Source organism: Colletotrichum orchidophilum (genome assembly GCF_001831195.1).
Source record: "Colletotrichum orchidophilum strain IMI 309357 chromosome Unknown Scaffold_5.1, whole genome shotgun sequence".
Lineage (NCBI taxonomy): Eukaryota > Fungi > Ascomycota > Sordariomycetes > Glomerellales > Glomerellaceae > Colletotrichum > Colletotrichum orchidophilum.
Window position 1 is genome coordinate 65811 of NW_019172961.1, and position 14710 is coordinate 80520.

General features: G+C 50.5%; 4 protein-coding genes across 4 annotated transcripts; 3 read left to right on the forward strand and 1 right to left on the reverse strand.

Moving 5' to 3' along the window:
- Window positions 1-3785: 3785 nt before the first annotated feature.
- Window positions 3786-6574, reverse strand: CORC01_00925 (ABC transporter; the record flags this gene model as incomplete). The annotated part of the gene is made up of 5 exons (XM_022612581.1): window positions 3786-4640; window positions 4696-5611; window positions 5670-6139; window positions 6213-6302; window positions 6365-6574. 5 exons carry the CDS (start codon window positions 6572-6574, stop codon window positions 3786-3788), a joined length of 2541 nt encoding a protein of 846 aa, XP_022480742.1.
- A 1724-nt stretch (window positions 6575-8298) lies between these two features.
- CORC01_00926 (uncharacterized protein) lies at window positions 8299-9337 on the forward strand (the record flags this gene model as incomplete). Its single annotated transcript, XM_022612582.1, has 2 exons — window positions 8299-8866; window positions 8934-9337. The coding sequence occupies 2 exons, from the start codon at window positions 8299-8301 to the stop codon at window positions 9335-9337; spliced, it is 972 nt and encodes a 323-aa protein (XP_022480743.1).
- A 1466-nt stretch (window positions 9338-10803) lies between these two features.
- On the forward strand, window positions 10804-11445 carry CORC01_00927 (uncharacterized protein; the record flags this gene model as incomplete). Its single annotated transcript, XM_022612583.1, has 1 exon — window positions 10804-11445. The coding sequence occupies one exon, from the start codon at window positions 10804-10806 to the stop codon at window positions 11443-11445; it is 642 nt and encodes a 213-aa protein (XP_022480744.1).
- A 1307-nt stretch (window positions 11446-12752) lies between these two features.
- On the forward strand, window positions 12753-14697 carry CORC01_00928 (uncharacterized protein; the record flags this gene model as incomplete). Its single annotated transcript, XM_022612584.1, has 5 exons — window positions 12753-12839; window positions 12897-13992; window positions 14080-14231; window positions 14307-14516; window positions 14596-14697. 5 exons carry the CDS (start codon window positions 12753-12755, stop codon window positions 14695-14697), a joined length of 1647 nt encoding a protein of 548 aa, XP_022480745.1.
- Between the last annotated feature and the right edge of the window lie 13 nt (window positions 14698-14710).

The window sequence follows — 14710 nt, forward strand, 5'->3', positions numbered from 1 at the left end:
GCGGGAAAGACTTGTCCACTAGCCTCCATGCCAATTATCCAGCAAGCTTCCGAACAGAAATAATGCTGCTTTTCATGTTCTCAACGTTGACGATAAAACCATGATTGAATACATCTACACAGTACGGACTTGAGACGCTTCGGTTCGTCTGAATCCTAGAACAGCCCAAGTCTCCGCAAGACCGTGCGCCAGCTGGAAAGCTGCTCAACGAGCTTAGCCCATCTAACGTTTCCTTGTGGATATTCTGCTGCTCATCTGTGGCGCCTTCCACGACTGAACATGGTGAAGCTGGATAGTCGAGGGATATTCGTTGCATGAAAAGAACAAGTGGATGTGTACCATGCTCGTCCATCGAACCGGCACTGAGAAGGCCAAATCACTGTCATACACGTAGTCCGACGAGCTAACAGTATCCTGGTCCGTGCCATCCAGTTCGCGACACATATAAGCATGGCGCCTCATTCTCAGCCGATCGTCGATGGGCAGGTGTCCTGGTTCACCCTTGAAATCATCGCTAATTGAGTTGATAAAGTTGTACAAGTCACATCATGGTTGTGAAAGCTATGCTGACGTGTTTTATTGTGGACAGCTCTGATCGTTTCCACATATAGAGAATGCGAGCTCCAGGGTCCACTTTAAGCCCAAATTAGGGGTTGACAATTAGGAACATGCCTGTTCATGAGACTGTTAAACAGTGCCTCCGGCTGGCTTCGTCATCCACTAACGTGTAAGAGGTAGGATGTCAACTGTGAGGCTACTAGGATGGGGCTTTTCTCGAATTTCCTGGTGCGCACCTCAAATTCATGCCATGTGGATAGTGTTTGGCTACGCTCTTGGCACGAGGTCATGTTAGGCATGAGGCAGTTCACGTGACAGCCACCAGCATCTTTGATAGATTCCGAAGAAGTATGGTTCGGGTAGACTGTTACGGTGGCTCGTATCCACGGTGAGACCCAAGTTCCAAGTTGAGCATTCGCATACTATTTGATCTGCCTGCCATTGCCTAGTTCTCGCCACGACTCGAATGAAAATTCTGTAGAAACGGGGATTGCAGCGGCTATTCAGGATGAGCCGGAGCCGGAGCCTTGATCAGTTATAAAGGTTCCAAAACATGGAGACTCGAGGAGCAGGCCAAGCCAAGAAGCTCATCGAACCGCAAATACGATCATGAAATGGTAATAATGATGCAAGATGTGCGGATAAAAATGGTAGAGAGGTAGCTGATCAAGATAAAGCTACATTCTATGGGCTGTTACAAGACTCAGTTCTCCGGTATTTCCACAGAATTCGTAGTCTCATCCTGACTATGGCAGAATGCTATAGCCCGGATCAACGAAAATTGATGATGTGTCTCTTGCCATGGCGTGGATAATCGCGTTTACGCCAAGAAACAATTGCCTTTAAATTGACAATGAGGTGTCGATCGAGTTTAGTGCAAGGCTGCAATGCTGCATTCCAACTTCTGGTGAATTCGGAAATGATATTACTGGCAATTATATAAAGGCACGACGTAGCAAAACAAATGCTATTCAGTATATCTAGCCTGAAAAAACTTCATGGTGTACTTCTGATGTCCCGGAGGAACCTTCCAGTTAGATTTATACCTCTGAAAGCACTCTTTATTGGCACATGATTTGAACTGACTGCCATTCTGACAGCATAGCCCACGTCTAACAAGAACTCCAATTTGGCATACTGGCATCCCTCTGCTCAAACAAGTACAACTTCTTCTCAATGGGAAGATTAACACACCAGCGCAGTTTCTTCACAATGTGCATTAATCAAACAACCGTTTCCTTGCTCAGAGCGCAGCTAGTGGCTGTCGGGGATGTTGCTAACTAGCTTCTACTTCACTGCATAGCCCTCAAGGCGTCTTGAAATGCATGGAAGTGTCTTTGGTTATCAAACATTTGACGGCAATTCTATATTGAGAGAAAACATGTTCTAGCAGATGCGGGGTGTCCTACATGTATTCTAGTTCTTGTGCTGCGATTTAGATGCTCTTTGTCTCTTGCGCTTCATCTCTTCTCTGGGCCTGCGTCAGGTTCTTACTGAATACCTAAGACGGTCTACCATAAAGCTTCTGAGGTTAAGAGTCGCGTCGAGTTTGGCAATATTATACGGATTCAATCAGGGAGCTAGTAACATCAACATCATGTGGTCTCCTTGCGGGGAGTATGCCAATCATCCGCAAGTCATCATCCTTTCCACCCACAATGTCGTGTTCACGTCAGGACTCAGGAGAAGCTAAATCCGCCAGAATTCCTGGGCGGTGGAACGGAAATCATGTTATAATAGCCGAAATGGCGGTATTCCTCTGTAAGCTGATTGCCGACTGTCTTGACTGCAACTTGTTCGCGTGTTCCCGGCTCTTCCATCATTTCATCCTCGGCATCAACAAGATGCCTTCAAAGTTTTGTTCTACTAGTGGATACAAGGGCATGCTCGATTGAAACTTGTATGTTTTCAAGCACATTGTTCTATCTTCACCGTCATGTCTGCGCCAAGTCGTGAAGCGTTCTGCCCACAAGAAATCCGTCAGGTTTACATCCCAATCGGAACCCCCCCTCCGTGAAAGACGCTACCTACTAAACCAATCCGGCATCGCAAAGGTCAGCATCTCCTAGCCAGACTCCATCGTCAAATCCTTTCTTGGCGGCATCTTCATCTCCCTCGGCCTCCTTTTCAATCTCGTCATCGCAGGTGACGCACCCAGCCTTCGGACTTCGAACCCTTCCCTGGCCACGATGTTTTCGGCAAAGACACGTTGTTCAAAATTGTGGGTATTTGGCTGCCCATTTGGACATTGTAAGTGCAAGACAAGCTTCATTGTCTTCAAGGTATTGAAGAATCTATCAACAGGCTAATTATTGAATCTCTAGTGTCTCCTTGGGATATCAGAAACTCCACTGCGAGATTCCTTCTATTGCCTATCGACTTGTTCTTGTGGGAATATTCCTCTACCAATCCGTGATACCGGGCACACTGGGCATCATCGTTAGGGGAGGGGGGTAGAGTGATGGCGGGCTCAGTACTAGGGTCCCTGTAGGGAAGGGATGCCGACTTGGTTGGTAGGAAAAGCTGTCCGCAAAACGGAGAGCAGTAAACAGTTGCTTGGATCGTTGAATTCGGGCCCCGTCAGATAATTGAAGGAAGGGAGAGTGAGGAAACCATCGCCGCGGAGGGCACCAGCGGCGACGGAGTGAGACGCGAAAGAGGCGCAGACATGGTTTAGCAACAGCACATCAACGACATGACAGAGACCACCTAGGCGCCCATCGTTCTCAAGGCACGTTATTCGTCCGAAAACACCCAGAGCGTCTGCCAGTCTGCCTAACGCAGAGGTAATGCAGCTTTGTGGATTTAAAGTTTCTTCTTCTACTGTTAAAACTGCTGCCTATATTAAGTGGACTTCAAGGCATGATTCGCGTCGCCCGAGTGCAATGAAGGCCTGCACTACGGTTCCCCTTTCGGACAGTTGCGAGGGAACCAATCAATAGTGGTCAAGTGGATAGTGTCCTGTAAGTGCTCCCTGCCTTGACCCTCCGTCTCGCTTTCTTGCTTTTAGGCTACCAGGGGCCTTGGGTGATGGAGACCGAAATCTACCAATGCCTTGCTTGACTTCGTGAGAATCATATGACAATCCGATACAGAAAGTCTCCAAATTGGGCCCTTGTTGATACATCTGCCTGTCTACACACCTAATCACACATCTACCTGACCTTCCTATCCTACGCTGACCTCGCCGGCCTTGGCCCTCCCTTGAGCGAATTCGGCTTTGGCTTCTACTGCTGGGATCCAGTCTCCGAAGACTCCCCTTCTTTCTCCACCTTTTCCGTATTCTTTTTCTCAATAGTGGTCTGTTTCTCCCACATGGCATGATACCGGCCTCCGAGCGCCAACAACTCGGCGTGCGTACCACGCTCAACGACAATTCCCTTATGAAGCACCACAATCTGGTCAGATGTAGTGATGGTGGAAAGCCGATGGGCAATGGTGATCGTCGTGCGTCCCGCAGTGACACGCTCGAGAGCGTCTTGAATCTGCCTCTCAGTGTGCGAATCCAAAGATGCAGTGGCCTCGTCGAGCAGCAAGATGCGGGCATCCTTGAGAATCGCTCTCGCGATAGCAATCCTCTGCCGCTCACCTCCGGATAACTTGAGGCCACGTTCTCCAACCTTTGTATCGTACCCGTCTGGGAATGCGAGAATGCGATCGTGAATGTTGGCGGCCTTGCAAGCCTCGTACACGTCGGCCTGCGAAGCATTTCGGTCGGCGTAGAGTAAATTGTACATGATGGTCGCGTTGAAGAGCACCGTGTCCTGCGGCACAACACCAATATTCTTCCGCAGGCTGTCAAGCTTCAGATCTTTCAAGTCGTGACCGTCGACAGTGATTGACCCTTCATTGATGTCGTAGAAGCGGAAGAGAAGCTTCAGGCAGGTTGACTTGCCACTACCAGATTCTCCGACAATGGCGGTTTTGGTGCCCGGCGCAACAGTGAAGCTGACGCCGTCGATCGCGGGCTCGCCCTTCTTGCTCTGATAAGAGAATTTGACTTTATTGAAGGCAACCTCGCCCTTGACGGGAGGTAGCGTGACGGCATCTGGCTTCTCCACGATGCCAGATGTTTCTTTGAACTGTACAAGGTCAGTATTCTAGAGTCTGTGTCTTGTCAAAAGATGAAGTACCCACCAGCTCAAGCATTCGCTCTGCCTCAATGAGATTGTTTTGCAGCATGGTATAGTAAGTCCCGAAAAAGTTGAGGGGGCCTTGCAATTGCACAAAGTAGTTGATCAAACTGACGAAATCGCCGACACTCTGCTCGCCCTTGGAAATCTTGTAGGCAGAGACTGCAACAAGCAAAGCGGTGCCAAGGGAGAAGATTGAGCTCTGTGTGAGATTAAGGAAGTTGAGGGACCACTGCACCAGTCGTTCCGCCCTTTGGTATACGACCACATGCTCCTTGAACCTCTCAGTTTCGGGCACGACTGCGCAATTGTGCTGCACCGTCTCATAAGCCATGATGGCGTCAGTCTTGGTGGCTTCCATCTCGCGGTTCTTGGTTGCCATATCCCTTCTTTGCTTGCCACGATATTTGGCCACATAGATGGTCAGGAAGATATACGACCACATAATGAAGAAGACGATGATGGTGTAGAAGGCGTCATACTTGGCAAAGAAGACGACGCCAGCGACAAAGATGTCGAACACCATTGGGAAAACCTGGAAACAGAAATTCTCCAGAAACGTGTTCATGGCGGACCCTCGGCTAAGCGCACTGGTGACCTCTCCAATCTTCTTGTTTAAATGGAATTCCAGGGAAAGTCCCAGCACATGTTCAAACGCAGCACATGAGAGTCTGCGAAACAGTGACTGAGATACCGGGATCCAAAGAACTGATCTCGCGGCGCCCAGAATGCCCTGATTGCCTTGAAGAGCACGGTAGACGACGTAGAGGATGATTTGTTTGTAAGGAATAGTGCCATAGCCGAGCGAGTCGACGAGAGTTCCGAGCTGAATTGGCGCCAAGACATTGATAGTTCGCTGACCAACTAGAAGTATGATGCAAATGACCACAATTCCCTGGTAGATAGGAGAGTCTTTGGGCCTGGTACAAAGTCAGTTGGCAAAATTCTTTGAAGCAATTGGGATCAGGGCCACTATACCAGAGGTACGGGAACAGGACCCGGAAGCCAGCAAAGTAGTCAAGCCACCCCGTGCCAGAGACCTGAGTTCTGGCAGGAGGCTTGTGAGCAGTAGGCCCGCGGGGATGGGCGCCGCCGTAGTTGTGAGATGCTCCATTTCCATTCCCACTTCCATTTCCAAGAAGGGACTGTCTTTCCTCGGGGTCCGACTTGGGTTGCAGGGGCTTTAGCTTGTAGTCCCTCAGGATGAGGCAGACCATCATAGCCACCAACACAACGATTCTGACAGCCGCCACGATATCCAGGACATCGAGGAGGCCATTGTGAACGCGGAAAGAGTTCTTCTCGGAAGAAAAGACAGCTGCGATGAAGGCTTCAAAGAGCGCACCCACGATCCATGCATAAAAATGCGCCGATGTTGGCGTCCAAGGGCCTTCAGGGTCAGGAAGTAGACCGGCTAGGTAGTACAGCAAGACGGCGACGTATGATGCCTACCGTATGCAAATGTCAACACTCTCGAATCATCGGAGTCTCACATTCAGGTATACTGTAGAACCCACTCACCAAGTAAGCGCTGAACGGGAAGACGACCTTGCCAGCCCCATCGTATTGGCCAGCAATCGCGCCGTGAACGGCAATGATGATGGTAGCAAGCTGAAAATCTGTGTGAGCTTTGAGGGCGCCTCGTGTTCCGAAAAGATGTTTCCCAGACTCACGAATAAGAGAGACAGAATGGACTGAAAGCTCCGGATTATCCGGGCGTACAATCGCGAAGCTTTCTTCTGCTCATCGTCGGTCGCGGTCTGACGCGTGACGCCATGGCGATCTCGGTAGAATTGGTAGGACTGGGCCGCGAGTAGAGTGACAAAGAGGCCGCAGGGATAGAGATAGAAGGCAACCTCCAGTCCCAGCAGAGTCCCCGCCATGAGTTTAGCCGTATTAGTTAGTTTGAGGGTGTGTTGAACGAGGGCAAATTCATGATGGCAGTTGGGATGATGTCAGCTCCCGAGTCCCGACGGACCTCCCTGGCGCGAACCAGGTGCACGGACAGTAAGCGACGGGAGTTCCTCGGGCGTTGCAGGAGGCAATGGGGCACGTGCCATGGCGTCTTCGAGCACGAGCTGCCCGACCTTGCCTTAGTCAGCTTACTGCACAGTCAGCGCCGCCTAGGTAGGTAGCTTCCACAGCCACTGGCCTCAGCTGTGGTCGGCTCCAACAACCCCTTCGACCCCCCTCCCCCGGGGCGCATATTTCGTCAGACACCTTAGGTTCACAAAGGGTCCGCCTCCGGCCAATCTCTCGCCAGTTACTCTCGAGTCTATGAATCAGCGCCTGAATCATCTCCCATCCCATCTTTTTATCCTACCAATGTCGCCGTCCTTTGGGTTACGAGATGTGCCCCAAGCGAGCCGATTTTCCGTCAGGCTAATGCAGCAAGGCCTCCCTGACCTATCCAACTTGTTCGAGGTAGCCAGAGCCGATCTCTTTGACCCAAGGCCAAAACAGGGCGATCCCCACGCCGTCTCGTGTCCACAATATGAGATTACAGTCCGGGGCTGTGCCCGAGTTCCCCACGGTGGGTGATCGCCCTGATCGCCCTGACAGCAGTTGCCAGGAGCTCTAGAATCCTTGGCATCGCGTCTTTCAGGCAAGATGTCGGGACAGCCCGCACAAGGCGACAAACCAGGTACGTTTCGATGTCTTGGCATTGAGCTAGCCGCAAGGGAGCGCACCATCGCTTTCTTCCGACACAAATCCAAATCCCCATGTATTCTATTTCAAGCCCCTGACGATCTGCCAGAAGAGGACAAGAGGATGCTTAGTCGGTGATTTAGTCGCCCCTAACCCAGAAACCGCTCGCTTAAAGCCTAGGTGCCGGGTGCCGAAAACCGATTTCATCCTAGGTCAACCATGGCTACAGCGGCATGCCCGTGGTGCCGTGTTGCCTTGGAGAGAAACACCCCGCATGCTCATGCCTTTGTTCCATATTTGTAACGCGAACCAAACCAAGCGTTACAAGCCAAAGCGGGTTGGACGGCAACTTTACGAGCCCCTTCATTGGGCCGCTGACGTCTCCAGGGATACATGGTCCAGAGACTTCAGACGCGTACCTGGTCAGACGTCGTGGTGCCAGGAGCTAGGGCTGGAACGACACATGTCGGTGGCCTCTACAATGTAGACTTTGGCAAAGTGTCTGAAGACTGCCGGCGCCCGAGCCCCAGGCCCGAGAGGGTCCCTTTTGTAAAAGACGGGTCCCGCGGCCAGGACTAATACACATTCAGGCCGGGCGAACATGACATGGACGCCACGCCTCGACATTGAGCCATCGAAACGGTGAGCACAGCCGTTCGCCCTAAACAAAGGAGGCGCTCATTTCGTGCCCTCTCTGGGGCTGACGCAGCTTCGCTCATGTTCAAGCTCCAGAACTGCATTTCCTTTTCTTTTTATCAGTCTCTGTTTCGGATCTTCCTTTGCCCATTCGTGTTCACCGTTCATTGTTTCTCTCTTTGTCCCCCGAGGATGCATGTTTGCTAAATACCCTCGTCCTTGACGTTTGAATAGCGCTTTTCTCCCTTTTTTTCTCTCTCCTTCTTTCTCCTTGCTTGCCACCTCCTGTAGGAGTGAGTGGCTTCGTACATACCCAAACATCATGGCGGACCTCACAACGAGCCTGGCTGCCCGGTCACTGCCCAAGATCGAGACGATACAGAACGGACCAATATCGGGTCTCCAGTCATATGGATCGCTACTACTCGTCTCCAGCGTCATCGTCATTGTTCTGATTGCCAACATCCTCGAGCGATGGCTGCTGGAAAGAGTGTACGGCGAGGTATACGCAGTCTTGATGCGTCCCGAGAACGAAAAGCGACGGCGATCCTTCACCTACTACCACATTGGCGCCATCATCATGCTCACCCTCTTGTGCATCGGTGTTTACCCTGTGATGCACTTTCTCATCGGATCCGCCGACTTATCAACGGACGTGGTTCCAGGACCGGGGAGGCGTATCAGAGTCGGCGATCTGTTGTTCACGGTTTCGCAGACGTACAGCGCCTACTACGTCTTTGAGCTCTGCTACCGCACGCAATTTGCGAGTCCTCTCAGTATCGCGCATCACATTGGACTTTTGGCCATCACGCAGACCGCCCTCTCCCTCTTTGGAAACACCGAGAGACACCCCGAAGCAACGATCGAGTTCTACATGTGCATGGTATGGGGTATGTTGATAGCAAATTCCGACTCCTATGTGACTTGCAAACACGTGTAATTGACTCTTCGACACAGGCGCTTTCGACGTTGTAGTAGAACTGCCCATCTATCTTTCCATGATCATCTGGCGACTCAAGCGCGGCGACCATCGTTTGTTGTCCTACATTGCCTCCGCCTGCACCGTGTGGGTTCTCGTTGGCGCTATCTCAGAGACCGCGGTTACGATCTACCTCTTGCACAGGTCTTGGAACCGCTGGGGTCGTGTATGGAGAGTGGTCACTCCGGTCATCTTCTCGCTGTGGATAACAACTCAGCTCTACGGTGCCTCGAGGCTTTTTGCTATGGCTCGGTCGGAGAAATGGAAGGCCAGCAAGCGATCACCAGAACAAGGTGCTGTGGAGCCCATCGCCGAGCGACCAGGGACGATGGAGGATGGAGAAATCCCCGGCCAAGAAGAATCCAAGAGCAAAGCGGTGTAAAGGTTCAACAAAAGTTCATTATTAAAGGATGCCACCTACTCGACTCGTACCAGAAACCCCATCATCATCATCGAATAATTCGGATACTACTTTCTTTCAAGATACGCCATGGCCCCCGGCGTCAAGTTCGGCACGACGGTGCCTGCGAAACATACTCTACGGACATTATTCACCAACTACCAAGCCTGACAAACACTTGATACCAACCATGACAGGAGGAAGGCAAGTCGAAATTGCCCATGTCCGAAAGGTGCGCGTTGGCCTGGGGCCAGCGGTCCTTTTATTTACCTATCAATGCTCCTACTGGAAGTGACGGCTCCAAACACCGACATCAGCTCTCGGCTACTGAGACACTCCCACATGCGCGCCTAAGCCGTACGTGGTTTCCACTCCCAGGATCCACGGGATATCGAGACGACGCCGCCTTTACACCCGGAGATTATTCTTCAACTCTTATTACAGTGTATTTTAAAAAGGGAGTAAAATCGCAGTGGTTCTACCGAGTTGAAGGGATTACAATTCTGCAACAGTATTTGACATCTGGCCTTTCTGTTGGGCTTAGGACATGTACAAAACCCAAGCATGTTTTCTTGGACCACGCGTCTAGGTCCTCGCACTTTAATCAATAATAAAGGAACCATTTCAATAATTCTACCTTTCAGTTTACGAGCTTGCCTGTTATTTTGACATTGATTCGTAGGTCTCTGTAAAGGGGGCAGGCTCTGTCTTTCAGGCGAAGCTGCCTTTTCCAGCGGCTCACCTCAACATTGCTGTCTTGAGGCAGTGATACAGTCATAGGCCTGAACCTACCTTTTCCATCTACTGATCCAGGATCTGAATAATTGGTAATTAGTAACACTACTTTGTTACTAAAGAGTTACTCTTCCTGACAAAAAACTATCTAGATCTGCCAGGGCGGATGATGCTTCATTCTAGGTGTCATCTTATTGCATCGAGAGATCCAGTGATTCGAGCAAATCAGGCAGCCCAGAGCAATGCGCGCTTTTAGATTGGTGTCGTCCTGGGTCCAACGAACATCTTCCTTACTCGGAATGGCGAGAAGCTAGGCAGCAGCGGTGCATGGCCGAAGCATCCCCTGCCCGTGACCAACCCAACAAGCGCCGGTATGGGCCTCTGAGGACGACTACTACCAATCTGAAGTCCAGCCATCTTCGACTGAGGCAATCGTACCCGAAGCCATATGCGCCCTTGTGCTGTGCCACTCCAAAAGACTTGTCAGAGTCGAATATGAAACAATTGCTCTTACCTCAATTTGAATCCAACTAGGATTGTGCGTGAGAGGGATATAAAAGACGCACCCATAGATATTTGGTAACATAGTCCTGGGTTCAAAATCAATCGCCGAAATCATCTTTGGCACTCAACTGCCTGCCTTTCTACTGTCTTGCCAATTCCAGACCACTGAGAAAGAAAAAATCGAAGCAATCCGAACCCCCTCCGAGACTATGCCAACGCCACCAAATAACTCCCCGACAGCCTCAAAGGATTCCAGCTTTTCCTCTCAGAAAGGCTTCAGTTTGCCAGTGTCTGTCACCAAGCCAATCGTCTACGTTCCAAAAGGGAAAGAGGAGGCAATACTAAGCACCCCGATTTCCGGAGCCAAGGTCATTGCCCACAATGTACTCGAAGGCGGCGCCAACCATTGGTGCTTCTACCTAACAGTTGCGCCCGACGTTGGCCAGCACGGCGACATGGAGACCCTCATTCAGGTCGACTGCGCCCCGAGCGGTCTTGCCGGGGCTATGCTACGCAATGGCAGCCAGGCGACGATTGTCGTCAGCCATGTGGAGCGCGAGATGCCCAACGACGCCCAGCATGCCGCGACTATGGCTGTGTCAACAGGATGTAGAGTTGGCAGCTTTATCCGCGCTATTGAGGAGAATGGGAGGGACAAGTACGACTTTGATGAGAATGGGCGCGGGTGTCGGCAGTGGACAAGCGATCAAAATGATTTGTTTCTCCAACTCGGGCTCCTCAGCAGCGCGGAGCAGGCAGAACAGGCCAAATCGGATATCTTGCTCGAGTGGGAAGGGTTTGAACCAACAGGCCGTCGCTTTCCCCTGGACTGCGGCGTGTACTATGAGTAACTCCGTATATGCTATAAAATAGAGTATTGGAACTAGACTAGGACAAGGTTATGGAAGATGGGCTATGAAAAGGTTGTTGATGAGCGGGATGAATTTGGATAGGGCTGGATAAATGGTGGAAATAAAGTAATCAATTTATCTGAAACAGGTGGAATATGAACAGTCCGAAGACACCCGAAATTTCGCTGGACATACTTGATGTAGTTAAAGAGTTTGGGGTCTTGATTGAGGCAGTCCGGATAGCTTCTCGACTTACTTTAGTGAGAGACAGCTGGCTGAATGTAAAGTTGTTAAGGTGCAATTACTATTCACAGATTCTCCACCTTGTCCAAAGATTGATTTCATCACGGTAAATCCCTGTCCCCACTCTTCTTCGGCCCAACATTTCCTTGAACGGCGTTTTATACAAACCTCTCTGGGATGTGAGGTTGATAAGAGAATGTCACGATGTGCCGACCAGCAAAAGGCTCTGCACAAGGTAGATACCCATAGCGATTGCTGGTACACTCTCCAAATTTTTGGTATCGGCTTCGGTGATTGCCATTCTGCATCAAACTTTGCATCAGCCGCAGAAAACGCGAGCTGAAGAACCCTTGGTGGCCTGGCCTGCATGCGCCGCATCAGCCCCCCTTCAGCTGAAAGATTTTCCTTGACATTTGCCGAATATGGCGCAGAAAAGTGAGGCGAATGCTTTTCTTCGTTCCACGTCATTTGTCTCAGGCGCCAAATAATGCCCTGCCAAAAAAAAAAGTGGCAGACTAGGCAGCCTCCCAGCACATACATAGCCACAAGGCCCAGGAGACGGAGGCAGCCAATCTGATAAGCAACCATTACGATCTCTGCCTGCAACTAGTCTACAAGCGCGCAGCGAATTCAGCCAGATCAAGTCGAATTGTCCTTGACATGGGGTTTTCCTGTTGAGATAGATAAGCGGGTGTTTCCTTATTTGCTGCTGAAATCAAACCATGGGAAACTCGTCCTACCCACCCCGTTGCGTATTCCCATCTGGGCTCTGTCACAATCATGGCAGAAGACATGCAAGGCTTGAGGCTTGCAACATTGTTCCCCGGCTGGTTTCCACCCCTGGCCACCTACTACTAATGGCTGCCTCATTTTAAGGAATTGGGTCGCAAATCTTGCCACGGTCCCTAAAACCCGCATGCTTCCCAGATTTCAATGTCAATGTCGGATTCCAACTCGATTGTCCGCGTCTATCTAAGACCGTCATATGACGGAGTTTCACGTTTTGATCAACGGCCATCAACGCCGCATAATATACCTGCCGTTACTAGAAAGCATTTAACAAGATGGAAACCGATTATTTGGTCAAGGGAGGTTATTGCGAACTGATTAAGGAGGAGGATGTGCCTGATCCTGACATTACTGGCTGGGGGGTAAGACTTCGCAAGGATACTTCTGCTGGCTCATCAGCTGATGCTAATCTCTACAAGATCCTTTCCTCTTTTTGCTTCTCGATTGTGATGAACATGGTGGCCATAATCATAGCATATGCGACAAATGCACTACCTCAGTATCGGTACAACTCAATAGACGACATTGCCCACCGCAAAGGCTCGCCTCCGTGGTCCTACTCGACCTGCCTACCGTGCTACCGACGTACAATACCGGCAGGTCATCAAAGCCAAACTACCGCAGACTCTGATGCCAAGAGAGCGCAACGGATCCGCGCTTTCGAGTCGTTCATGTTATCAATGAGCGACCAGCAATTGGTCACTGGTATGGCCCTCATGCTGGCTACCTCCTTAATATTTGCCGGCGTACATGGCCTCGATGAGAGCTTCTCGGTTTACTCGTTTCAGATTGCGACGAGACTCGGTTACTTCTCCTGTATTACCCACCTCTGCTCGCTCTCCGTGCTATGGGAGTACTTTGACGAACACAAACGGCTGCGGACGTTCCGAACCATCCTGATGGTTGTCTTCCTCGCCATGATGATTGGTTGTATGATCATCTCGGACTCTGTGACCTTTCGCTTCAACCGTCATATTTCAGTCAAATGCGCCAGGAAGCATTTCAAGCTGGTTGACCGAGAACGGCCCAACTATGTCTTCTTTTCTGACGGAGTCATCATCATCTTCAATCTATCAGTACTGACGTATATCCTTGTGTCTGGCTACGTTCAAAGGATCCTACAGTTGTTTTGCCCTTCGGCCCGTGATAAACAAGACTTTTGGCAGCGTCGCTCTTTGCGATTCCTGTTTGGGCCTGCCGCCGAAGAAGCGTTCAAAGACCTGGCTTTGACCAGGAACAGAACGCTTGCCGGCTATATCAATGTCAACAGACGCCCGTCGTTTTCCGTCAAACACTACCTAACGATGTTGTCAATCTGGGTAAAGTTCCTAGAGTCTAGTTTCCTCTGGGAGGTTGTGTGGTTGTTTTTCTACTTCACTTTCGGTACTGCCAATCTGCTCAAGTTCTTCAACGATGCAAGTCTGAAGCTCGGCGCGATCCAGCCGAATTTTGGACAGCTTGTGCCCCTATTTCTTCTGGCGCTCCCTTTGATTACAGCTGCTGAGGCATATTCATGTAAGTTGTCTCAATTTGCGGATGGAGTGGTCAAAATTAAGAACCTCTGGACAACCAAACTTGCTTGCTGATTCCCCTGATTTGCAGCTGCGACGAAAGGATATATGTCTATCCCATCTGATGCTGTGCCTGAGACCTCACCCTCGCCTACATTGGGGAGTGTCGATCCGGATGACATTCCCCTACAGCCGAATCCTCATGTGCCTGGAGCTCAATCCCCGCAAGGTACTATCCATGCTGTAAGCGGTCTCATCGCCAATTTTCTCAATGAAGTTTCAATGTCGACAAGTTTGACTGACCATCTACTGAATTAGCCATCATCGACCGTGCCGGAGACAATGGCAATTACGGAACCCATTCAACTCGCACAAGCACTCGAGATCTCACCTTGCTGGCTGCTGTTTTTAACGTTGATTCCATATGCGGCGGGGCTTGTACTTTGGGCTCTCATCTTTGCAGACGCCATACCCCATGGCTTCTACCTGTCCATCGCAGCATGGGTGATTGCCTTTGTAGTCGAGGTGGTAAGATTCCAAACTTGGTTTACTGTTGCGAAATCTGCCATTCAAAGAGGAATAGCAAGTCTGTATCGGGCGACGACAGGACTCTTCCCTCGGCTATGGTGAAACATTCCTCTTTATTGCCTTCCGCGTGGTTCCCATGCCGAAAGAAGCCAGGCCCAAAAATCAAAATGAGAAGATGTAGTAAAGTTTAAGAC